The sequence below is a fragment of the Temnothorax longispinosus genome, chromosome 7 (genome assembly GCF_030848805.1).
Source record: "Temnothorax longispinosus isolate EJ_2023e chromosome 7, Tlon_JGU_v1, whole genome shotgun sequence".
In the NCBI taxonomy this organism is placed as follows: Eukaryota; Metazoa; Arthropoda; class Insecta; order Hymenoptera; family Formicidae; genus Temnothorax; species Temnothorax longispinosus.
Window position 1 is genome coordinate 4,723,593 of NC_092364.1, and position 26,298 is coordinate 4,749,890.

General features: G+C 35.3%; 3 protein-coding genes across 3 annotated transcripts; 2 read left to right on the plus strand and 1 right to left on the minus strand.

The window, feature by feature from the left end:
* Positions 1 to 163: 163 nt before the first annotated feature.
* Positions 164 to 4,300, plus strand: LOC139816313 (leukotriene A-4 hydrolase-like). The gene is made up of 11 exons (XM_071783727.1): positions 164 to 287; positions 937 to 1,049; positions 1,135 to 1,277; positions 1,370 to 1,481; positions 1,555 to 1,623; positions 1,851 to 2,150; positions 2,543 to 2,854; positions 2,993 to 3,262; positions 3,342 to 3,619; positions 3,687 to 3,953; positions 4,134 to 4,300. Exons 1-10 carry the CDS (start codon positions 245 to 247, stop codon positions 3,913 to 3,915), a joined length of 1,869 nt encoding a protein of 622 aa, XP_071639828.1. The 5' UTR covers positions 164 to 244; the 3' UTR covers positions 3,916 to 3,953; positions 4,134 to 4,300.
* Positions 4,301 to 17,856: 13,556 nt separating this feature from the next.
* On the plus strand, positions 17,857 to 22,265 carry Dna2 (DNA replication helicase/nuclease 2). Its single transcript, XM_071784867.1, has 2 exons — positions 17,857 to 18,071; positions 18,371 to 22,265. Exons 1-2 carry the CDS (start codon positions 18,033 to 18,035, stop codon positions 22,055 to 22,057), a joined length of 3,726 nt encoding a protein of 1,241 aa, XP_071640968.1. The 5' UTR covers positions 17,857 to 18,032; the 3' UTR covers positions 22,058 to 22,265.
* Positions 22,266 to 22,518: 253 nt separating this feature from the next.
* On the minus strand, positions 22,519 to 25,966 carry LOC139817040 (uncharacterized). The gene is made up of 5 exons (XM_071784868.1): positions 25,476 to 25,966; positions 24,052 to 24,432; positions 23,607 to 23,885; positions 22,957 to 23,450; positions 22,519 to 22,880 (listed from the first exon to the last, which is right to left on the minus strand). Exons 1-5 carry the CDS (start codon positions 25,923 to 25,925, stop codon positions 22,730 to 22,732), a joined length of 1,755 nt encoding a protein of 584 aa, XP_071640969.1. The 5' UTR covers positions 25,926 to 25,966; the 3' UTR covers positions 22,519 to 22,729.
* Positions 25,967 to 26,298: the final 332 nt, after the last annotated feature.

Consider the following 26,298-nt stretch of genomic DNA (forward strand, 5'->3'; position numbering starts at 1 on the left):
CTAAGAAAAAACTCTCCGTGTATATATATATATATATATATATATATATATATATACGGATATTGTATTGTGTTCCTGGCTTCACCTTCCGGCATTCTAAACAGCGTTGCCGAGCAGAAAAATGTGGATAGAAGCTGGAAGTCCTAATGTGTCCTCTCAGTCAGGTATAAAGGTCCGTGGTCGAAAGATCGGAAAGATTCACTTTTCGGATCCGTGATCGAAAGTTCGGAAAGATACTTTTAAAATGAATCATATTGATCAAGATCGATACACCAAATCAATACCAGGTATTTCAATTAATTAATTAACTGCGTTCTAAGTATAATGTAGGATATATTTAAAATTTACTTATTTATTTTTCTTTAAGAAACATAGAACAAAGAATGCTTTCAAAATTCATTTGGATGTTCGAAAGATAAAACCGTTGCACGAACTCTTTCAAACTTTAGTAATTAATAATTTTCAAAAATAGGTTGTTCCTTCACGACTTTAATTAATTGACGTTCATATTCTGCGAATCTTCTTAAGTGCATAAAATATATTTAGCATGAAAGTCTGAAAAAATTATTTACATTTTACAAATATTATTACGCGCAATTACTGTAATAATTTTAATTACTATGTATCATTTTTTGTCATGTACTTACGCATTATATTCATATATCGTTATTTATTAACCCTAGCTCGCGACATTCCGGTTCAGTGGACCGCTGAACGTTTTTCGGTTTTCTAATTTTCACATAATAACGTAATTTTCTAGTTTCCTTATAATAAGTCTAAACTCAAATCATTTTCTTAGCCTGATATTATCATAAACATCTTATTCAGACTCTGTATTTCCACGGACCGGAGTGTGATAAATTAAGGACTCGAAAATAAATGTGGCTAGCTAGGGTTAATTATATTTTTTAATTTCTGTATCTTTTTAATTATTAGAAGAGGCACGTGTGGTCCATACCCATTTAAAACTGAAAGTGGATTTTGATCGAAAAGTTCTTAAAGGAAAAGCAACTTTGACTATAGAAAGACAACCTTTTATTGATAAAATAGTGAGTCGAAATTTTCTTTTATATCAAGCAATAAAATTTTGACAAGTTATTAATATAATATTATTAATATAATACAATCTATTAGATTTTAGATAATTATGATCTTAAGATAATGGAAGTTACGAATCATGCTACTGGTGTGCCTTTACGTTATGACACTGGACTTAATTATTTTTGTGGAAGACCATTTACCATATCTTTACCAAGAGATCAAGAGAATAACGGAAAGTAAATATAAGACAATTTTAGAAAAATACAGTTACTAAAAATTATTATTAATGCAAAAATTGAGTATATCAATAATGATATGATATTTTCAGATGTATGATTCAAATTAAATATGAAACAAGTCCAAGCTCCCCTGCATTAAATTGGCTAACGCCTGAGCAAACCGCCAATGGTACACAACCGTTCCTAATGTCGAATAGCCAGGTAAATTGGATAAACAAACAAAGCAATCTTATTTTCACCAATATGCGTTAAATAAAAATTTGAATTCTTTTAGTATATACATGCAAAAGCTATGTTTCCATGCCAGGACACCCCATCTGTCAAATTTACGTATACTGCTGAGGTAAGAATTTAAAGTTTTAAACATATAGATAGCACTTATATGAATTCTTTATTTATTTATTATAAAAAGTTTGGGAAGAAATTATAATACATTATTGAAAAATTGTATATAAGTATACGTTTGTAAATATACATATACACATCTACATCATCTTATAAACTGCAATAATGAAATAAAATAAAATGTCTGCTCAATATTTATTGACGAATATATCATATATGTTTTAGATTTCAGTACGAAAGAATTTCACAGTTATAATGTCTGCAGTGTTGAGTAGCACACACGAAGCTCAGCACAAACGTGTATATAAATTCACTCAAACAATACCAATACCGTCTTATGCGGTGGTTATTGCTGTGGGTTCACTAGAGAAAGCAAATCTTAGTCCAAGAAGCAGTGTGTTTGCCGAAAGCAAACTTAGTGCCGTAAGTATCAAGACGTTTAAGAAGATTGAATGTATCTTGCAGGCTGCGGAAGACTTGTGTGGAACTTATTTCGGGGGTAAAATATCACCTACTAAATTGTTTGTTTAAATATACATATGCGTACACAGTATTATATATATGCATGATATTATATGTAGGTCCGGAAGTATGTTCCGGGACTTTTATTTTTGATATCGGTATATTCCGGGACATTTGGCAGTTTCCAGGACTGACCTGGAAAAAATTCATGTCCTACGGCAATTTTCGGGACAGTTTTCTGAATCTGATTACATATATATGCGTTATATTCCAGGACTGTACATTTCAAAAAACGTAAACAGTCCCGGAACATTTCTGGACCTACATATATATGTATATATGTATATATATATATATACATATATATATATATGTATATATAATGAATTTGATTTTTGTAAACGATAAATTCTCCTATTTTTTAATTATTACTATTTTCTATTACTATATCTGAGATGATATCTTTAGGTACATACGATATATGCGTGCTTCCACCGAGTATCGGCCATTTTGAAATAGAATGTCCATGTGTGGCATTTATTTCGCCGATTCTACTTGGCGCAGATATGACTTTAGTCAGTTCACTCGCACGGAACATCGCTCACAATTGGGCAGGAATTTTAGTTACATGTGCACATTATAATGATCTTTGGTTGCATAAGAGTTTCAGTATACTTATTTACAGAAGAATTCTACAGAGAATGATGTTTAGTAAAGAAATAAAAGAATTTTTCCGAAACAATATGTATCCCGAATACGAAAGACAAGTAAAGTATTAACTATGATTAGATAAAGCAAATAGAGTGATAAATAATTAATGTTGAATATGATGTCAGATAACAATATTTTACACACACATGTTCGTATATACTCCTACTATATTATTTGTTGAATTTGTATTATAGATTGAAACAGTCGAAATAATGGACGGCTCGTTACAAAGCAAACCACCAAAATTTGAGAAGTCTATGTTTTCATCGCCACAATGGATTGTCAGTATCTATACGCTTTACGAAATGGGATGTATTGTCATGGAACAATTAGAGAAATATATAGGAGGACCTATGATGTTGGACCGGTTTCTTAAATCTTATTTTGACAAATTTGCATTTAAAAGTATAAAGACTGATGATTGGAAGAAACACTTGTATAGCTTCTTTCCTGAAAAAGTGAAGGTAACACTCTTTTATACAAATAACTTACAATTTTACAGCATTTTATCATTAGAAATAATGACTTTGATGTTGTTTTCAGGAGTTGGAGATTTTTTTTACAACAAAATTCTATAAGCCGCTCGTCATTTCGGTTCTAACACCGATTGAAATCGTATGTATCGAGTTAGCAGATGAATGGGAGAATTGGAATGATATCGATATCGATATACCTCGTAAATTCATCCTAGATGTAATGAAATTTTCTGATCTTCAAAAGATAATATTTTTAAACTGTTTACATAAATCGAAACTGACTGCGGTCAAGCTAGATATAATGCAAAATCTTTATGATTTTCATGTCCGTAATTATGAAATACGGTAAATATGTATATTTGTGTTTAGACCAGTTTATAATTGCGTAATGTAACGCATACGTATTTCTCAGGTTCCATTGGATACGTTTGTGTATAAAAAATCGATGGAAACCTATAGTTAATACCGCCTTGAATTTCGCCATTCGCTTTGGTATGCCGAAGTATGCGTGTTCTATATTTGAAGATATGTACGAATGGAAAGAAATGGGTCTAATAACGACCAAAGCATATAAACGCAACGAGAAGAAGTTCTTTCATGAAACACAGAAACAAATAAGATCAATTCTACACCTAAATTGACGCGCATTAACAACTGAATCAACTTTCCTTTTTATAAAGTAAGTCAATATTAACTGACATACAAAGTAATTTATTTATTATAGAGAAAAAGAGTATACACAAATGTTGTATAATTTATCGAAAAAAATGTGGCAAAAATAGGTTTTTATACCATAAATGTTTTGCGAGATAACTTGGTTAAAATTTAAAAAATTGTTTGTTTTGTTTGTGAATTACAGGTCTAAAGACTGTAAACGAGTTGGTGCGCAACAGGATATGATGACAATTCTTATTGGGTCGTTAAAACTTTTTTTGTAAAAAGAAAAAAAATATTAATTAAATAGAATATTCTTAAGCATACAAACTAGATTCTTTCGATGTATATAAAATATTTACATATCTCTGCATGAACTTTTCGTTAAATTTTTTCTCATAATAAAGTGAAGTAGACGTTGCTTCAACTGGAACATCAGCAATCAATTGGTATAATAAAGATCAAATTGTAAATATGCGAGTACGTAATAAATTCCCGATGCTTCTTTTTTAAATAATTGCGTCAGAATAGTTTGGATTACATAATACTCATATTCAATGCTAGGAGATCAATTTTTGTTGTTTATCGCGACAGCTATGACGTTAAGTTATCCCTTACAAATTCCAATTGGCCCATTAAGGGAGCATGTGCACCTAGAAGACAAAAAGAAATGGTAATATCCTGTAATTTTTTCTGAGAAACTGTTGGAGTTATCAGATTGTGGTTTTTTGCAGTTAAAAATATACATTTTAAAGAAAGTTAACAATTTTCTTTATTAAAAAATTTCGCTTGCTGGAAAGCTCCCAATGCAATACCGTTAGAACGGAAGAACACAATAGACTCAAACACAAAACCGAAGGGACGGTCGGGCGATATCGGTAATCCTGAGTAGAGACCCTGTAATTAGGGTCTGGCCATCAGGCAATTTCGTCAAAGTCCTGCGAGAGAGAAAAATATAAGAGAGAAAGAGAAAGCGATATACATTCATATCGCTTTCTCTTTCTCTCCTATATCTCTTTCTCTTTCTCTTTCATATTATATTTCTCTTGCTTTTGACGAGAAACGGTAGACCAATCACAAGTGGCCCTCCTATAGCCGTATCTGACTAGGGTCTGAAAAGGGTCTGAAGAGGGTCTCTAACCCTGAGCGGCGTGCGGCCGTGGCGCGGGCGTTGGGGCGACGCACCAATGTACTGTCAGGACTATAACTTTGTCGTTTTTTCAGAATTTTGACCTGAAATTTGCACCAGATATTCTTGAAATATTAAACTTTATCAATATGTAAATAATTCAAAAATCGATTTTTTGGACCCTGCTAGGTGTATATGCCCCCATAATGATTGACCTTCGCCTGATTTTAGTTGCTAAAAAAATGTCTGCAAAATTATACGTTTCGCGGCGAATTTGCGATAAAGTTAAATAAATTAATTAGCTCCCAAAATTACCATCCTCACAACCGTAAAAACATAGATATTTAATATATTTTACATAAGAAATGATATAGAAAATGTAAACAAACCCAAATCTTGATTTGAAAACGCTAAGAAGTATAATATATTAATGTATATGAATAAGGAATATGTATACATTCTCTAAGAATTTTATATTAATGTGATTATATGTTGATAGTCATATAAGCAAAGTTTTGTACACATAAAAACAGTTTGCAAAAGTAATTTTTTAAGGAACACCTCAGTAGGAGCGGGGCGGGTTGTCATATTTTTCAAATATTGATTTAAAAAAAAATGTTTGCAATATTTTATAATATCGTATACTTTATAATAGCTTTAATATATCCTTTAGGTGTTAAATTATATAAATATATTGCATAATTTCCAGATAGATAGACTAAGGAAGAGATAGATCGAGCGTAACCCTACGGGGGGTATGGATAAGCGCGGTAAGGCGGGTTACGTCTAAAGGCTATTTCATATTTAGATATGGTTCGAATATATTCGGCGTTTAGGTCAAAGCCGTAGTCGTAGTCGTAGCCGTAGACATATGGCGACGCATGAAGTTCACGTGTCGCATGCATGCCGCACACGTGCGCAGAATGATTATGATAATTTATCTCTAAAGATGCTACTTTTTCACGTACTGGTATAGGTATGTATATATTATACATGTTTAGTAATTCTGTAAAGTTCTTATCGCGTGGCATTTCAAACTACTTCAAACTGCATATCCTCCACTGTTGTTTCTACTCTATTACCAGACACAGGGTGTCAGGTTAAATGACCAAACTTGAAATTTACAATCTCAAAGCAAAAAATTTTTCTCTGTTCGCGTACGCTTTGTTCAAGAGATATTGACCTCTGAAATTATAGGGCTATAATTAGAATAAGTAATTTTGAAATAATGTAGGTTCATCCTCTTTACTGGTTTACAGTAATCAAAATTAAAATAATTGTCCTCTTTACTGCTTAACGGTAGTCAAAATAAAAAAATGTATTTTTATTCTCTTTACTGTTAAACAGTAATAAAAACAGTAATTAAAATTAAAACAATTATCCTTTTTACTGCTTAAACAAAATATTAAATACTTAAATTTTGATTACTGTAAAGTAGTAAAGAAAATAATTATTATAATTTTGATTGCTGGAAAGCAGTAAAAAGGATAAACATTATTTCGAAATTATTCATTTACAATAGTTCTATAACTTAGAAGTCAAAATCTGTTGAACAGTGTTTGCAATAATACCTCCAGAGACGAAAAAATTTTCTTTGTTTTGAAGGCCTAAATTAATATTTCAAGTTTGGCCGTTTAACCCGGAAACACCCTGTATAAAATGCTCAACATAACCATCTCGCAATAATGTTTCCTAATATTCTTATTTTATTATAGCTTAAAATTTCAAACGCAGAAATAAAAGAAACGGAGTAAAGCAGAAAGTACAATTTAAAAGAAAAGAATTCTCTCTCTCGATTGGCTCGGTCACCCGCACTCTCATTTGAGACAAACAGGTATTTTAATTACTTAATTAATTACAGTAGAAATATACAGTAGAAATATAGTAGAAATATACAGTAGAAATATAGTAAACATTTAAAATTAACTGTTAAAGATCTGAAGGAAACAGAGAAGTCTTTTTAGTTTACTTGTTATGTCTGAAAGACAAAACTGTTGCGCATATATATACTTAAATTAGTAATTTAAGTTAATAATTCTCAATTTTCAAAATTGGGTCATAATTATTGCCATTTATGAAACTGCAACATTTTGCCCTCTTAAACATACATTTAAAAAAATTTTTTAAATTTTAAATGATTGCATAAAACTCTCAAAAAAGTACTTTTATCGTAAGAACAATATCATTTTTAATTAACATAAATTATTTTAATTACAATATGTTAAGTCTTGTCACGTGCTTATGCTTATTACTTTTATATTCTCATTTACTATTTTTAAATATACTTATTTTCTATATTTTTTAATCATCAGAATTTGCACGTGTAATTGATACTCATTTGGAACTGAATGTGGATTTTGATCAAAAAGTTCTTAAGGGAAAAGCGATTTTAACTGTAGAAGGAGTATAGTGAATACCACAGCCTTCCTTCAAATTCCAGAAATGCTGAAAACTGTCCAAGATTTATGTGGACTTTATGTTTGGGGTAAAATATTAACTAAATTTAATACTTGTTATTAAAATTTAAATTTATATATTTAATAAATCTTATATACATTTAGAATATTTTTAGAAACATACAATATATGCGTGCTTCCACCAAGTATCGCCCATTATTTCAAAATAAAATGTCCATGCGTGATATTTATTTGGCCGATCAGATTCAGCGGCGACCTTTCTTGCGTCGTTTTTAGGCTTGCTGAAAATATCTCAGAGCTGGGCAGGAAATTTAGTTATATTATTTAGTGGCATTTTGTTATACCCCTAAATTTTTAACAATCAATCGTTTTAAGAGCGATCTGTGTAACAGGTTTCGCGTTCTCGGGGTAATAAACTATAGATAGTTTAGTTCTTATCTGTATTGTGCACAAAGTGCACTTATTAAAAAACATATTATACAAATTTTAAAAATTATAGATGCACTAGTTGATATGCAATGATGATATAATGTTTTCAGATGTATGATTCAAATTAAATATAAAACAACTCCTCACTCCCCTTCATTATATTGGCTACAACCTGGGCAAACTGTTGGTGGTTCACATCATTTTCTATTATCTAACAATAAGGTAATAATAAAATAACAAGGTTTTTCAGCTAGTTTATGCTAGATCATGGTTTCCCTGCCAGGATACACCGTCTGTCAGATTTAAGTACTCTGCTGCGGTAAGAATTTAAACAAAAACATTGTGTACTTATATGTATATATGTAGAGAAACGTATAAGCACAAAAAAGTTCTCCCAATTTTTGATTGACTATTATTGACGTTATTGATAAAAGTAATAAAAAAAATAGTAAATAAAGTATAGCCTGTTTGCAAGAACAACATAATTTTATATCTGCAAATATGTCTATTTTTCCTTATACATATATGTTGCCTTAATAAAATTGAAATAAAATTTCTCTATTTAGTTTTCGTGGATATAAATTTTATTATATTTATTAGATTGTAGCACTAGAAGAATACAAAGTTTTAATATCTGCATTATTACAAAATAATCCGATTTCCGACGGAAACGTACACCGATTTTCTCAAGAGAAATCAATACCGTCTTATGCGATGGTTATTGCTGTGGGTGTCTTAAAACACGAACAACTGAGTGAAAGAATCGGTAAAGTATGTGGACCGAAAATATGAGTACCGAGTATGTTACTTTAAGTAAGCAGACATTTCTAAAAACTGAAGATATGCTGAAAATTGTCGAAGATTTGTATGGAGCTTATCCCTGGGGTAAAATATCAACCAAGTTATTTGTTTAAATTTATATCTGGAATGTATTTTATACTAGTATTATAGATTATCAATTTTTATTACTTACACGTTTAACGTAATATTTGTAGATTCACTTGATATATGCGTGCTTCCATCAATTATCTCATATTTCGAGATAGAATGTCCAAGCTTAATATTCGTTTCGCGACTTTACTCGGCGGAGATATTTCTTTGGTCAGTTCAATCGCTCGGAACATTTCTCAGAATTGGACAGGAATTTTAGTTACGTGTAAAAAATATAAACATCTGTGGCTGAATAAAAGTTTTAGTTTATTTAACTATAGAAGAATTCTAGAAGTTTTACTTGATGATGATATAAATAAGCAATTTATTGGAGCAAGAGATTTGGACGTTCAGAGAGAACCATGATAAATTATTAATTTTTATTAGATAAAGCCGCAGAAATAAATAATGTTGAATATCAGAATATGTTGCTAGATAATAATGTTTTAACATAACGTTTAACGCACATACGCACACGCACACGCAAACGCGCGCGAGTGCGCGAGTACGCACCATCCTACTGCATTATTTTCTAAACTGTATTATTTATGTAGATTAATCTTCATCTAAAATATCTTAGAAGTCGTCGTATGCTGAAATGCTTATTAGACGATAAGTTCGTTGCCCGGTTCGTTGCCCGATGAGCGCACTGAATTTGTACCTTACGAAAAAGGATATATGTTGCTGGTTGAGCTACAAAGTAGTATCTTGGGTGGATCAACAGTATTCGAAGCATTTCTTAAATCTTATTTGAATAATTTTGCATACAGCACTACAACGACTAATGATTGGAAAGAATACTTGTATAACTATTTTCCTAACAAATTACATGTAATGTATATTTTATAAACTGAGTCTCTCCAGTATTATTACTTTTAGTATGATAAATATAATAACTTTTTGTCTTTCAGGAGTTAGATTCTTTTGACTGGGACTTTTGGTTCGATCCAAAGGCCATACCACCAGGGCTGCTTGATACAACAAAACTCAAATTAGAAGAAGTGTGTCACTCCTTAGCAGAAAAATGGATCGAGTGAAATCATTCTACTGAGTCGCCGTTTATATACGAGCACTGATATAGAAGAAGACTTTTGTGATGTTTAGAAAATATATTTTTTAAACCAGCTACATAGATCGGATACAATTTTGTCGGAAAGGAAGATGGATGTTATGGCAAGCACATATCAATTTGACGATCAGAATGACGAAATACGGTAAATACACATACATGTATGCAAATTCAGAACGATTTATTCTTGTGCAAAGTAACGCAAAGTAACGTACATATTTCGTAGATTTGTTTGGCTCCGCTTGTGCATCAGAAGTCGATGGATGGTGAAGATTCCAACCGCCTTGAATTTTGCCATTAAATTTTATTCTCCAAAGTTTACTTATCCTATATTCGAAGATTTGTATAATTGGTCGGATGCACGTAAAGCAGCGATCGAGAAATATACATCCGAGGGTTGGAAGATGTTGGACGAAATAAAAAAAAAAGTTGCATCCATTCTTCGTGTGAATGAGAATGTTCATGAGATGGTTGATAAAGCATAGAGTAACGTTGACTTTCATATATAAGTTGAGTCACTGTTAATTGCCATCGAATATAACTATTCGTTATAAATTGTTATAAAAAAAAAATGTTTTTACAAAATAGTTGGACTGTTTGAAAAGTAAGTGTGAGGGAAGAATTATGTTTTTATTTAAGCTTAATTTTAAGATATCTAAATTAACTTGATGTATAAAATAATTGGAAATAGTCATTCTTGATGGGTCTTATCTATATTGATATTTTACTACTTGTCGAATGATGAAAATTAGAAAAATTATATGGTTAAATCTTAAATAATATCACTAATATCTCACAAAACATTTTATAACATTTTTTTCCATATTTTCTCTTTTTGAACAATACTTTTGGCCTTTTTCCTCTATATTAACCCTTAAATGCCACACCTCTCAAGAATCTCGTAAGTTCACTGAGGGGTCTAACAGACCCCAGCATGAAAAATGTCTCCTTACTCATTGATTTTTTGATCTTTAGTTATGACAATTTTTTTCAATATTGTTCAAGATCTAGAGAAGAGTATAAAATGCTAATATTGTTCAAATTTCAATTTCAACATAGTATAAAAAATTAAGTAAACTGAGTACTGCTAAGTGTACAAACGGGTAGGTCAATTACTCAACTATCATCAATGGGAGCATGAGCTCCATTTTTGGCAAAAACATTTGAAAACATTTCATTCTAAAGGGTCTGGGGTCCGCTGGACCCCACTGGTCATTTAAGGGTTAAACTGAATAAAAAATTGTTTAAAGTAGTTTTTAATAATTCAATCCATATATGTAGATATAGAGATAAGTTGATGATAGGTACGATTTTTTCACTTTTTGTTATGATGTGAATGTGAAGAATGGAGTAATCTATTATTTTTAATCAAATAAATTATTTTAAGTTCTCAAATTTTCATTTTTTTTTTACAAAGTTACAAATATTATATTCGGAGTTTGTTAAAATCATCCCCATAATATTTTACTATATTCTTTTGTTATTTACTAATCTACAAGAATTCAAATTTTTTCAATTTGCATATATGCATTCTCTTGTGATTATAATCTTTACAATTTGTATGATTTGCATTACAACCCGAGACAATAGATGCGAGTCTCGATACGCTGATAAACATTTTTGTCTTTTGTAAACGGATCTTTTTTTTGGACATACAATATCATCGGACATCAGATGTAGTTTGAATTTTCTTTATTATAATATTCACGAGATATGTACTATACCGATATAAAAATAAACGGAATGGACTGTACGAGTATTTGAAAAGTCTATGATTAATTTTATATGTAACACGATGAAGATAATAAAGTAAATAATATATATTTGTTTGTTCCGCCGTTGCCCGCTGGCTTCTATCTCCTTTTCGTCCTTATTCTCCCAATTTTCCTCCTGTTTTGTTCATGTTCCTACCTTGTTGTTTCTTTATAACTTCTTATATAGTTTATGAATTCTTATTTACAATCGCATACATCTTAATTTCAAAGAAAGATACAGTGGGTATCTTTCACGATACTTCTGTGACGTTAAAACTAATTAAGATCCAATCTCTCGCGCATGTACGATTATATATAGTATCAATTCTATATCAAGTATATAAGTACATAATTTTTTGAAATGAAAGAACGTAATGTAGAAAAATATAATTAAAAAACCGAGTTTTTGCTCTCGTTATTTGCATTTACAAATACGTATATGAGTTTTGCTCTTATTCTTGTCGTTCATCTTTAAGGGGGTATACCACCTTTGAGCATGAAATTTAACCCCTTTTTAACGATTTTTTTTAACATATAAGGAATAGAGCAATCGAAAATCGGCTTTAAGGGTTTTTTTTATTATACATTAAAAATGTAAAAAAAATTTTTTTGTATATAAAATTATTCGTATATAAAATATACACCCTGTCAAAAGAGGCCGTGTGCGTCATAGGGGTCCAGCTGGTGTACACGATTTCGGCTGACTGGTATGACCTCTAGAACAGAAATCCAAAAAATTCTTAATCTGTGATAGATTGGCTATGGAGGTACGTAGGATTTTTGAAAAATACTGATTTTTGCGAAATTGACACTAATTTGAACAAAAGTGTCCAAATTTACTCTGAAAAATCGTGTATAAAATTGGTTCCCAAAAAAAACTAACAATCCAATTTAAAAACGGCTACGTACCTCCATAGCCAATCTATCACAGATTAAGAATTTTTTTGGATTTCTGTTCTAGGTCATACCAGTCAGCCGAAATCATGTACACCAGCTGGATCCCCGTGACGCACACGGCCTCTTTTGACAGGGTGTATTTTATATACAAAAAACTTTTTTTACATCTTTAATGTATAATAAAAAGACCCCTTAAAGCCGATTTTCGATTGCTCTATTCCTTATATGTTAAAACAAATCGTGAAAAGAGTTCATGCTCAAAGGTGGTATACCCCCTTAAATAGAATCTGGTCAAATGGATCACAAGCAATCGATTTCGCGCAGATACATGCAGCAAAGATCAAACATAATTCCTTCTAAATATTTATGCATTTTATCAATTACGACAACAATTAGCTTTTCACTCTTCAATCTGTGATAAGTGGACCTGTATCTATCTTTCCCACAAAAAATAATATTAATCATATAAATATATTTCAAAATTTCTCTCAAAAGATCCTTATACTCTCTAATATTTTCTCTAATATTTTAGCTTAGGGTTTAAAACGCAAAAATTAAAAAAACGTAAAAAATGTAATTTAAATATTTAAAAGAAAAGAATTCCGTTTAATGTGAGTTCGATTTGTCAAACATACCCAATCGTTTACGCGATACTTGAAATAGTAGGGGAGCTAGCTCCATTTTTTCGTGATTATTTCGGTACTTATGAAACTTTTTGTGGTGATTCAGAATGTTATTTAATGATCAAAGCTCCGGGGACTGACAAAAAAGTGGGGCGCTTTGGGTGGTATAGCCACTCACTTGTGCAAAAAAATTTTTTTTTTCAAGTCATTTCGGTATGTCAGTCATTTTGCACCATAATTCTTTGATATATTCTATGACTATTTGCAAATTGACTGACAAAAAAGTGGGTCGCTTGTGGGTGTAGGGCCGCCCAAAAATGTCATTTTTTTTCAAGTCATTTCGGTATGTCAGTCATTTTGCACCATAATTCTTTGATATATTCTATGACTATTTGCAAATTGACTGACAAAAAAGTGGGTCGCTTGTGGGTGTAGGGCCGCCCAAAAATGTCATTTTTTTCAAGTCATTTCGGTATGTCAGTCATTTTGCACCATAATTCTTTGATATATTCTATGACTATTTGCAAATTGACTGACAAAAAATGGGTCGCTTGTAAGTGGTAGGGCCGCCCAAAAGAGAAAAAAAGAGAAAATAAAGTAGTCAAACAATCATATCATGATTATTAAATAATGTTACAGAATCGAGTAACGACCTTTCTGAGGATGAAGATGACCTAAATGATTGTGACAAATACGATGAAGAAGAAGAAGAAGAAGATTCCTAGTTTTTTTATTTCTTTTTTATGATGATGATTCAATGCTATTTTTCATTACTTTTTCTGTTTTTATTATATAATAAATGACCGTAAAAAAAGATATTGGCTTCAGTTTACGATGTACTTTAATTATTTATTTGAGTAATGAAAAGTTATAAGAATTAAAATGAGTCCTGATGAATTTATAATATTTTATCATAAAATATTGTAAATTCCACAGTTTGTGACTTATGAATTTTTTCTTTCTTTAAATTTACCATTGATGGTCCTCAGGACTCATTTAGTTCTTATTGTCTTTTCATTACTCAAATAAATAATTAAAAGTACATCGTAAACTGAAGTCAAAATCTTTTTTTACGGTCATTTATTATATAATCAAAACAGAAAAAGTAATAAAAAATAGCATTAAATCATCATCATAAAAAATAAATAAAAAAGACTAAAAATCTTTTTCTTCTTTTTCTTCATCGTATTTGTCACAATCATTTAGGTCATCTTCATCCTCAGAAAAGTTGTCACTCGATTCTGTAACATTATTTAAAAATCATAATACGATTGTTTGACTACTGATTTTTTTCTCTTTTTTTTCTCTTAAACATAACAACGTAACGTAAACATTTTTGGACGGTTCTACCACTCACAAGCGACCTATTTTTTTGTCAGTCAATTATCCTAATAGGCATAGAATATATCGAAGAATTATGGTGCAAAATGACTGACATACCAAAATGATTTGAAAAAAAAAAAGACATTTTTGGGCGGCCCTACCACCCACAAGCGACCCACTTTTTTGTCAGTCAATTTGCAAATAGTCATAAATATATCAAAGAATTATGGTGCAAAATGACTGACATACCGAAATGACTTGAAAAAAAAAATTTTTTTGCACAAGTGAGTGGCTATACCATTCAAAGCGCCCCACTTTTTTGTCAGTCCCCGGAGCTTTGATCATTAAATAACATTCTGAATCACTACAAAAAGTTTCATAAGTACCGAAATAATCACGAAAAAATGGAGCTAGCTCCCCTACTAAAAGTCACGGCTAATTTGTCTAAACGATATTCTAATAAACAAACTATGTTTGTAAAATACGAGAGAAATGAGGTAGGGAAAGAGGTAAAGCAGTACAGTGCTTTTGTGACTAGTTTAAAAGTAATCGTTTAAAAGTAATTAGTTAAAAGTATTCGTTCATTGTCGAAGCTTGAGAAGATTATTTTCCGGTGGGTTTGTCACCTGGAGATCCGCACTCTCATGCGAGACCAGGTATATTTTAATTACTTAATTAATTACAGTAGAAATAATATTAAACATTCAAAATTAATTGTAAAGATTTTTTCTGAGCAAAACAGAGAAGTCTTTTTAGTTTACTTGTTAAATCTAAAAAACAAAACTGTTGCGTATATGTTTAAGGATGTATTACCTATATACTTTCCCAGCCAAAAGTACAGTAATCTGAGAAATCCAATTATATCGGTTGTATGCATACTTTAACGGCTTAGTACTATTTAATATCATAACAAGGACATTAATGTTACTGATTTAAGTAATTTTAACCAGTTTTTATGATTATTAACAGCGTATTTGTAAATATTTTTAAGGATATATGTCCGTTTAGTCAAAATAAAGGGATCGAGCTGAAATTTACAGAGATTGTGCACTTATATGTCCTAAAAACCTGTGTTAAATTTCAGATCGATTGTCTGACTCGTTTAAAAGATATTAATTATTTAATTAATTATTAAAATTAAAAAATTAATATCTTAATTAATATTTTAAATAATTATTAAAATTAAAAAATTAATATTTTTTAAACGAGTCAGACAATCAATCTGAAATTTAACACAGGTTTTTAGGACATATAAGTGCACAATCTCTGTAAATTTCAGCTTGATCCCTTTATTTTGACTGAACGGACATACATCCTTAAGAATATTTACAAATACGCTGTTAATAATCATAAAAACTGGTTAAAATCACTTAAATCAGTAACATTAACGTCCTTGTTATGATATTAAATAGTAGTAAGCCGTTAAAGTATGCATACAACCGATATAATTGGATTTCTCAGATACTGTACTTTTGACTGGGAAGGTATAGGTAATACATCCTTAAATTAGTAATTCACACAAGTTAATAATTATAAATTTTCAAAATCAGGTCATTATTTTTGCCATTTATAAAACTGCAACATTTCGACTTGTTAAACATGCATTTAAAAAATTTTTTATGTTAAATGTTGTATAAATACAACTCAAAAAAGTACTTTTATCGTAAGAACAATATCATTTTTAATTAACATAAATTATTTCAATTATAATATGTTAAGCCTTGTCACATGCTCTTATGCTTATTACTTTTAAATTCTTATTTTTATTTAAATATATATTTATTTCCTATATCTTTTAATCATCAGAATTTGCACGTGTAACCGATATTCATTTAAAACTAAAAGTGGACTTTGATCAAAAAGTTCTTAAGGGAAAAGCGATTTTGACTATAGAAAAAATAGAACTTTCAAGTAACGAAGTAGTAGGCCAGGGTTTTGAATAATTTGTAATATAAAACAATTAGATTTTAGATAGCTACAGACTTGATATATCAGAGGTCACAGATGTAGTTACTGGAATTGATTTAAGACGTGAAATATCTGAACGTAACGATACTTTTGGAAGTAATAAGTTTTCTATTCAGTTACCACAAGCTGCAGATAAACGGTAAGTAAAAAACAAAACTGTAAACTTTTAACAAAGTGCACTTATTAAAAAACATTTTATACAAATTTAAAAAATTATAGATGCACTATAGTTGATATGCACATCATGATATAATGTTTTCAGATGTATAATTGAAATTAAATATAAAACAAGGCAAACAAGGCAAACTGTTGGTGGTTCACATCATTTTCTATTATCTAACAACAATCTACATCTACACCATCTACACCAATTTTCTCAAGAGAAATCATCAATACCGTCTTATTCCCAAGCTCCTCAAGCTTGACGACCAATTTCAAATGTAATGTCTCCTCCGAAAGATAGCCCAGTTTCTCCGCACGAGCCCCACTCGTGCGGGGGGTGCAGTTTGGAATATAAAAATTCCTGTGATCAGGTGGACTCGAAACCCGGTTCCTCGGAGTTACGAGTCTGGCGCTTTACTACAAAGACCACACTACCACCCCTCTGTAAACCTGACTTAAATTCCTGAATTAAGAGAAATATTTTAGTTTGAATTTTCTTTCTATCGCGACGAGATATGTACTGTACACACGTATTGATACAAAAATTCAAAATGAATGGAATAAAACTGTACGATTCGACTATTGGAAAAAATATAATTAACTTCGCATGTAACACGGAAATAATATACAAATAATAAAATATTTACTACATCTTCGCTGCTTCACACTAGCTTCCTCCTTCTCCTTTTCGTCTTTCTTCTGCTTATTTCTCTTCCCTTCTTTTAAAAAATTTCAATTTTTGTCACTTCACCGTCCCCGATTAACTTGATCCTCCGCTCCGATTAAACTTAGGCTGCGTTCCCACTATATGCGAAAATGAAACGTTTTGATTAGATAACTCATGACGCGGCGTCGTGACGCGACGCGCGACGCGTATAGTGGGAACGCACCCTTACTTTACATCTCTTTCTAACTGATGTCCTCCTTTAGAAAGAGACGAAGGGCCGAAATCGGCCCAAATGCTCAATCACATACCATGGCTGCGTTCGGGGAGCGCGCTATTAAGCGCTATTGCATCGTTCTATCTTTATCGCTCATCAGGTGTAAAACAAGGATAGAATAAGCAAATAGCGCTAATAGCGCGCTCCCCGAATCCAGCCCATCTGAGGCATCTGGCGTCAAAAACTCGCATTACCGTGTCGTAAGTCCAATTCACAGCTGATCAGGTAGACACGTGTCTCATGTTTACGAAACGCGGCCGCGCTGTTAAAAATCAAAATGGCGACGTCCATGCGGCACGTTTGTCGTTTACGCGGGAACGATAATTCTGCGCCATAAGTTTTCGTGGGACTTAAGATCGATCATGCTTGAAGCAGGTGCAGGTACACGTTGATAGCACTTTAGATTGATGTGTATAAGAGATATACGTAAAGTCACTTCGAGTACATACATTATACGCAAACATGAAGAAACGTCAGCTGTCGCAGTCGTCGCAGAGGAAGGTGAGGAAAATGAGTATTATTTCTCTGCGACTGTGTATCTGCATGTTGTTTTGATACTCATTACTATTTTTCTGTCCTTCTATATTCCTATTCTTTTTCTTATTATTATAAAATATTAATGTTGAACTTTAACACGATTCTCCACTTCTGAATTCTAAACTAGATTCAAGAAAAGAAATATCTAGCACAGGTATAATAGAACATAACGTTACATTAGCATACAATTTGTATTTATATACAAAAAAGTAGCCTAAAAAATTAATTTGTGTGATAAACTGTTCTTTTTCGTTTGCTTACAGATTTCTGCCGCTGGTATTAATAAATCTCAGACAAAGATATCGTCGTTTTTTACAAAAGTTCCCAAGGTTGCGGTAGATAACGAAAAGATATCAGATATAAACTCTTCAACTCAAGCCTCGATTGAAAGGAAAAGGAAGGAAAGAGATAATACGTTTGACGAAGAATCCTATTTGAACGTTAAGAAGAAATGTAATGTGAACGAAGATCCATTGAAAGAACACTGTGTTGCAAAGACAGGAAATTCCGACACTCATGAGAACTCAGTATTGTTATCTGTAGTGAACGGTTTGGACGATCCATGTAGTAATTTTAAGGAAAATAAAGGAACATGCAACGGGGATGCGGCACTTCAGAAAGTTAATAAGAATGAGGGAGATGCGGCGAAAAGCGAGCAATGTGTAAATTGGTCACAAAACTCTGTCAGTATTAAAAACATAAATGTTTCAGATATTACTCATAGTAACGGTCATGTTCTTAAAGAAACGCAAGAGTTAAATACCGCTGCTTTGAAGTCGTCCGCCGTGGAACCGTCTAGGCGTGAAAAAGCTAAGCTACACGATTTAAAGGTGGAATCTTCCGACGACTTTTCCGTGATGATGAACGGGGACGAGCTCGACGGCTTCTTCGATCAGGAGTGGCACGCGCAGATTGATTTCACCACGTTGCAGAGATGTAAGATAACTGATGTCAAGCACGAATCGAGAGTTACTGTTTTAACGGTGCAGCACTTGGAGTCTGAAAGTATCGACACTGTTGCATGTTCAGGATTTTGGAAGGATGCACAAATGAAGATTAATGATATTGTCACAATACAGGCGAAGAAGGATTCACGGCAATGGGTTGTGGATAACAATAACGGCCTCCTCGTGACGCAGCCTGATTTGCTGATATCGGGCACGACAATAACGAGTGGTTTATTTTGCAACAGGCGAGCGGTGCTGACCGAGAAGTTCAGGAAGATAGAGTCACTGCCAAATCTGGACGGCGATTATTCCGTGATGACCGTGGGATCTTTGGTTCATCAATGGCTGCAAAAGGCATTGCGAGAAAATATCTGCACGCTGTCCGACGTGATGAAACTGCGGGACGATATTCTGCGATCGAAAGACACGATAAACTATCTCTACGCGTCGGAATTGTCGCTCGCGGACTGTCGGAAACGCATGACGGAGTATGCCCCGAGAATTTTCGAGTTCATTCAGCATTACATTAAGGGTAACAAGCAGCAGCACATAAGCAATCTGAAGGACAACTTTCAAGGGAGCATTGATAGCATACAGGACATTGAGGAAAGCGTTTACATACCGAAATTAGGCATAAAGGGCAGGATAGACGTGACGGCAGAGGTGAACATCAATTCGAGAAGGAGGATCATGCCTCTGGAGTTGAAAACCGGGAGAGCCTCGTACTCCTTCGAGCACAGGGGCCAGGTTATTCTCTATCTCATGATGATGGGCTTCAGGGATCAGGATATCGATACCGGACTTTTGTTGTATCTAAAGGAGAACGAGATGCGGGAAATTAAAAGCGGACATCACGAAAAGAGGGACTTGATATTGCTGCGCAATACCCTGGCGCATTATTTCGCTAAAAAACCGGAAGACCTACAGAATATTAACTCGGAGCCGGACCTAAAGGCGATGGAATTGCCTGAGCCGATAAACCACCACAGCGCGTGCGGCAGATGTTCCTATCAGGCTCTGTGCTGTGCGTATTTGGCGAAGGACCCGAGCGCGAATTTGTCACCGTCGCATCCACTAACGGCGTTAATCGAAGAGCTGCGAAACGACTTCGAGAGCAGTCATTTGGATTACATTATGAAGTGGATCGCATTATTGCAACTGGAAGAAAGCCACGAGAACGGTAATAGCAGTTTAAGCAGCGTATGGACGACAAGTCCCGAGAAGAGGGAGGCGAGAGGGACGTGTATCTGCAACTTGAAGACCATCGACAGGGTGGTGAAGCGAGATGATAGGTACCAGCATAAGTTTGCACGCGTCAACATTAAGGGAGAGACGATCGAGAACAGCGTGCTCGGCGGCACGTTTGCCGAGGACGATTATATTATTGTTAGCACGGATGCACGAGTTAATATTGCCGCCGGACATATAATGCACGTTTCGCATGACATCGTCGCAGTCCTATTGGACAAAGATATTACGCGATTGTACGCACATTCCACGTTCCACATCGATAAGTTTCCCTCTTCAGGTCTGTCTACGTTCAATTACGCGAACGTGGCCGGTCTGTTGAGCAACGACGAGACGTGCGTCAAGCTACGACGCATCGTCATCGATAAAAGACCGGCTACGTTTACGGAAAAATTGCCACGTTCGGTAGTGTCGGCCAGCACTGAGATAATAAGCGATCTAAACGAGAGTCAACAGAGAGCCGTGCTGAAGGCTGTGGCCGCTCACGAGTACGTTCTGATAAAAGGCATGCCAGGCACCGGAAAAACGCAGACCCTGGTGGCTCTGATAGAGTTGCTGCTAGAGTTGGGTTCCAGCGTGCTGATCACCGCGCACACGCACAGCGCGGTGGACAATGTTCTCCTCAAGCTGCTGGAACGGAACATCGACTTCCTGCGTCTGGGCTCGACAAAGCAGATCCATCCCCTGTTGACATGCAAGAGCGAGGAATACGCGATCAAGAGTTGCGACTCGCCGGAGGACCTGGAGGCACTCTACAACAGCAAACGGGTCGTCGGCGTGACCTGCTACGGCGCGTATCACGCTCTCATTAGGAGACGCAGCTTTGACGTATGCGTGATCGACGAGAGCGCGCAGATCATGCAGCCCACGGTGCTGCGACCGTTATACAGCGCGCGCAAGTTCGTCCTTGTCGGGGATCCGGATCAGCTGCCGCCCGTCATCAAGAGCAAGACCGCAGCGAAACTCGGCGCGGACGAATCCCTATTCGTGAGGCTGGACAGCGACGACAACACCGTCAATCTGCGGGAGCAGTACAGAATGAACGGGAGGATCATGAGGTTGGCCAACGACGCGACGTATCGCGGCAAGCTGGTGTCGGGCAACAAGCAGGTGGAGAACGCGACGTTGATCGGCACGAATATGGAGCAAGTTCTCTCGACCTGCGAGAGGTGGATAAGAGGCGCGCTCTCCAGGCACTTGGACGATTCGGTGATGGTACTCAATACCGGTAGCACTTACAACTTGAACACGGAGACTGGGAACAGAGACGTTGTGTCGAGTCAAGCGTACTCCAACGTCTGGGAAGTCGCTATTACTTTGCGTCTCGTCCAGGCACTCACCGAAGCGGGCGTACATGCTAGAAATATAGGAATTATCGCACCTTATAATGCTCATATAAATTTATTAAGAAAGACCATAGATAAGGAGGTGGAAGTGAATACTGTAGATCAGTATCAGGGACGCGACAAGGACGTTATATTGTATTCGTGCACGAAGAGTGTCGAGTACGACACGAAGAAGGAATTCGAGATATTGGACGATCAGCGACGTTTGACGGTGGCCATCACTCGCGCGAGGCATAAGCTAATCATAATCGCTGATAAAATCACATTGCTGAAATACACGCCGTTCAAAAATTTGTTTGACGTCATCGACGAGAAGAATGTGATAAATCTGATCGACGGCGAGGAAGACTTTAGCTGGAAAAGTCTTATCAGTGAATTGAGACTTGACAATCGTGATAAAGAACTTTAAGACTAATCGAACAGTTTAGCATTGAAAAACAGACTGATAAAACCATCACGTTTTGTTACGATTTCGTAAAATAGCATCACGCGATCACACCGAGTGTACAATTAACAAAAACCTTGCGAATATACAAATACGCGACATATCGAGATAATTATAGATATAAGTATGTACGAGATTTGGTACAAAAATATATTTATTTTTCAATTTCATATATATGCATGTTATTTTCTTTTGTATAATCAGAAGATGATTCCACATATTGATTATTAAAGTAAAATTTACGAAGTTAAGTTTATGAAAATCAGATAAAAACACTTTTAAAACAAAAAATTGCACATTTAAAAATTTTTTAAAAATACTCTAAGAAATAATCTTTTCATAGATAAATCTACTAAATGAAAGTGATATTTGTAAAATAGAAATAACATTTTATAAGGAAATACTGAAAAAAAGAAAAATAAATAGACGATTACAAACTGGCACTTGTGCTTAAGTACGTCAAGCATAAGTCCCTGTATTTCACGTAAGTCACATAATCACATTTCATGCGTACGTTCTTCGTACACCACGTAAGTACAGAAATCCCGGTGATATTTTTGACGCTATATACATATTTACAAAGTAAAATAGTAATATGAGCAGCTGTTTGAGCACGCGCGTTATCCTCTCGCGGCTCTATTTGTTAGACTCATTGTAAGACGCTCTACCAGCCAGTTCTAGCAAGTAACGATCGGGATGGTCCAACCACTCGCTCGCGCTTAACTTGACGACCCTCTGCTTCTCCGCTTCTTTCACCTGCCACTTCTTGATCTCCAATTGCTTTTCCCTGCAAACGCAATAGCATCTCGTTATCGCAATCCGCATCGACATGCGGTTACATTTCGCAGTTTGCAAGACATTACCTCAGCTTCATATCGCCGCAACCCCAGACTTCCAGGCTGGCGATGCGATAGGGCGCGCCGGCGATAGACACGGAGTGGAATGACTCATCGATACTGATAAGCGGCGAACGCGGATCGCTACCAAGTCGCAAGCCGTGCGGGTAGCCCCTGATATTCGTGTTCAGGTATAGTATTTTCGGGCCTTTCTCCATGATTTTATAGGACGGAATCAGTTGAATGCCCATCGAGTCTTCGTCGCCCCAATAGAGATGACTCTCTCGCCACTCGACGGCCGAGCACACGCAAAACGTCGGACATTCCTCATCCTTCTCTATACTAGCGGCTCTTATTATTAGCAGAGTGGGACCTCTGTAACCTAATACATGGTGAAGGAAGCGATTAGCCCCGGTCCCGTGCTCCCCGCTATTGTACAGTAACGTCCAATGCCTTGGACAAATACTGCCTGTTCTTCTGGCTATCAAAGCGTGAGTTATGTCCTTCGGTGAATCGTTGGTCTACACATACACACCACGCACATAGATACGTAGATCTAGTTATGTGTACAATACTAGGCTTATCGGCAATAATAATTAATCTCTTTATGCAAAATACTTTACAGGCGGGGCATAATAGTATCGATTATTTGTACTGCCTGCTCTGTGACAACGTACCTGGAGGTAACACTGCGGCAGTGTACACGACAACAACCAGACATAGCTTATCGGTAACAAGTTTGCTTGAGGAAACTCTCGATCCGACTTTTCCAATACGGGAGTAACCATCTCCACAGGGGGTTGCGGTTGCTCCTTCGACAGAAGCGCTTTACCGTTGCGATAAGCAGTTGTTAACACGTGTACTACGTATCGCTGTAGGCCGTATACTAGGCGTGGGCAATGTTGCCCAATCCAATTGCTCACGTAACTTGTAGACAAGCTAGTCTTGCCGTGAAACTGCAAAATATTACAAGAATAATTGCATATCGTACATTTGTACATGAATTATTCACTCAAAGCACCAATTTAGTATAGATAGACCGCGCTTACATGTTCAATAGTGAATGAATGAATAGTTACAATAACCATATTTATACCGTATCACATTAATAAATTTACTAACGCATGAGACAACAACTGCATTTATTATCTGTTGCGAGTGAAGGCACAAACTGGTGCTGTTGTTCTCCATCGCTAGCTGGTAGCAACACATCAATAACGCTCGCAGCATTTCGGGTGTAACATTACCGCCATTCTTTATGTTCGAATACATCTTTATATAATTCTCCAGTATAGCTTGGTCGTTCATTACTGACAAAAATTTCTCAGCTTGCTGCTTGAAAGCTGTTGTACTTATGTACGCAGTCGTGCCATGGGCATTGTGGTGTAAGTAAGTGAAGAGTTTCTCGCTCAGTTCGGGATGAGTGGGAAATAAGTACTTTTCGAATACAGACTTGGTAATGCCGTTAACATGTCCTTCTTGGTAGGAGAGCTGTGACAGTGTCTGCAAAATAAAGAGATTTACATGTTTTAGAAATACCACTAAATATATTACACTTTTCCAAAGAAGGGGGACATACGTTGCTTATCTGCATAAAAAGACTATTAAAATATATCAAAGAAAGAATACGTCGTAAACATAAATTTCTATACTTTTGTTTGCAAAGGAAGGTTACCCATGCATGTTTTCATTATATAAATAAAACTAGCCAGGTAATGCTAGCATTTGATAACAGCTAGTCATGTATAAGATAAATAAAATACATATAGCTACTAACCTATAGACAGAAAAAATGACATGATGAAATAGAAACTGTGGAAAGTTTTGGGATCTTAAAATAAAGGAACTGGGAGAGCAATTGCTCAGTTTTCCAATTCTACAATTCTATATCTCAGGCATAATTTTTTTATCGAGTCAAGCTCAACAGGGTCTTCTTTCCCCGCTAATTTTTCCAAGCCCGTTCCCTTGGCAGTGGTTTCGCTAGATAGTAGATAGGGACAGTGGGAATCTCGTTGAACAATCTTTGAATAACTTGCCACACTTTTGTTTTTAATATTATCAAACGTCTTTGCAGAAAAAATAATTACTTAATTGAATCAACCCCTATACTTCCACTTGATTACAATCTCAAATATCAATAGTTAACTTATATAATTGGCAGAAAAAAAGGTACGATTCGAGATGTTCAAGATTTCAGAATATCCAGAGAAATATTTAATAATAATAAAAATATTCTAAGCAGTTACAAGAAGAGCGTGAAACGACTTCTGTGAGTCGTAGCACAGACAAAAGTAAATTGATGCAAAGAAAATAATCCTAATGAGGAAAATGATCCTAAGGAGGAAAAATAATTCTAAGGAGAAAAATAATCCTGGGTGGCAATAGGCTATTTTTGCCGTCCTCCCAAGCAGCTGTAAAAATAATTTGGCAATCGAGGATCGCTGCTGTATCGCTTCCACGTTCTATCCAGGCAATTTTCGATCCAGGGGTATCAAGCTATCAGGATTCGAGGGCAGTTTTGAAGGGACCGGAGCGGACCGTCGTACCTTGGCCAGGCTCTCGATCGGGAAGAACTGCGTGTGAGAGTTGGGATGGTCCGGCTCGCTCTTGGAGACGACGGCGTTGGCGGAGGCGGCGACGTTCGTGCCGTGATTCGCGTTGCCGGCGCCCGTCGCGGCCCCGGATTCCACCTTCCTGTGCGACGTGTTCCCGACGCGTGCCACCTGGTTGCCCATCCTGCGCTTCGCACCGCGACCGGGGAAGGGGGGTGGGAAAACTATACCGAGACCGATACTCGCAACACCGACAGCACCGTCCGCATAACACCCGCGATAACAAACACACACGGCACCATATGCATGCGACGGTCCCGACGGTCCACCCTCGCCCTCGCCACGGTCATCGACGTCGCAAGAGTGAGAAACGCAGACGACAGAGACGTCGCCGAGACGTGAGCGTGAGGCGTGAGCAGGCTTTTCCCAATTCCCACTTCCCATCTGCAGCGTAGAGGGGAGAGGTCCACAGAAGGCAGACAAATCTGTTCGAACGTGATTGGCTACAGTATAGGGAATTTGTGGGAATCCCCAGGTTCGTGGAAAATTTTTGCCCGACAATTTTCGTTTTCTTCGTTCAATTACCACCACGGTCTTAGCACTAATCTTTTAATTGACTTTATAGAAATGCAAAATTCTTGTCTAGAATTAAAGTACGCATCAAAATCTAGGTCATGGTGGTCAAATTTATATCGAAAACAAAAAAAAATTAATATTTTTGTTAATTTTTGGTATACGTGACAATATTTGCTTTGTACAAAAATTCCACGATAAATATCCACAAAATTAGACCGGCATGACCTAGGGACAACATTTA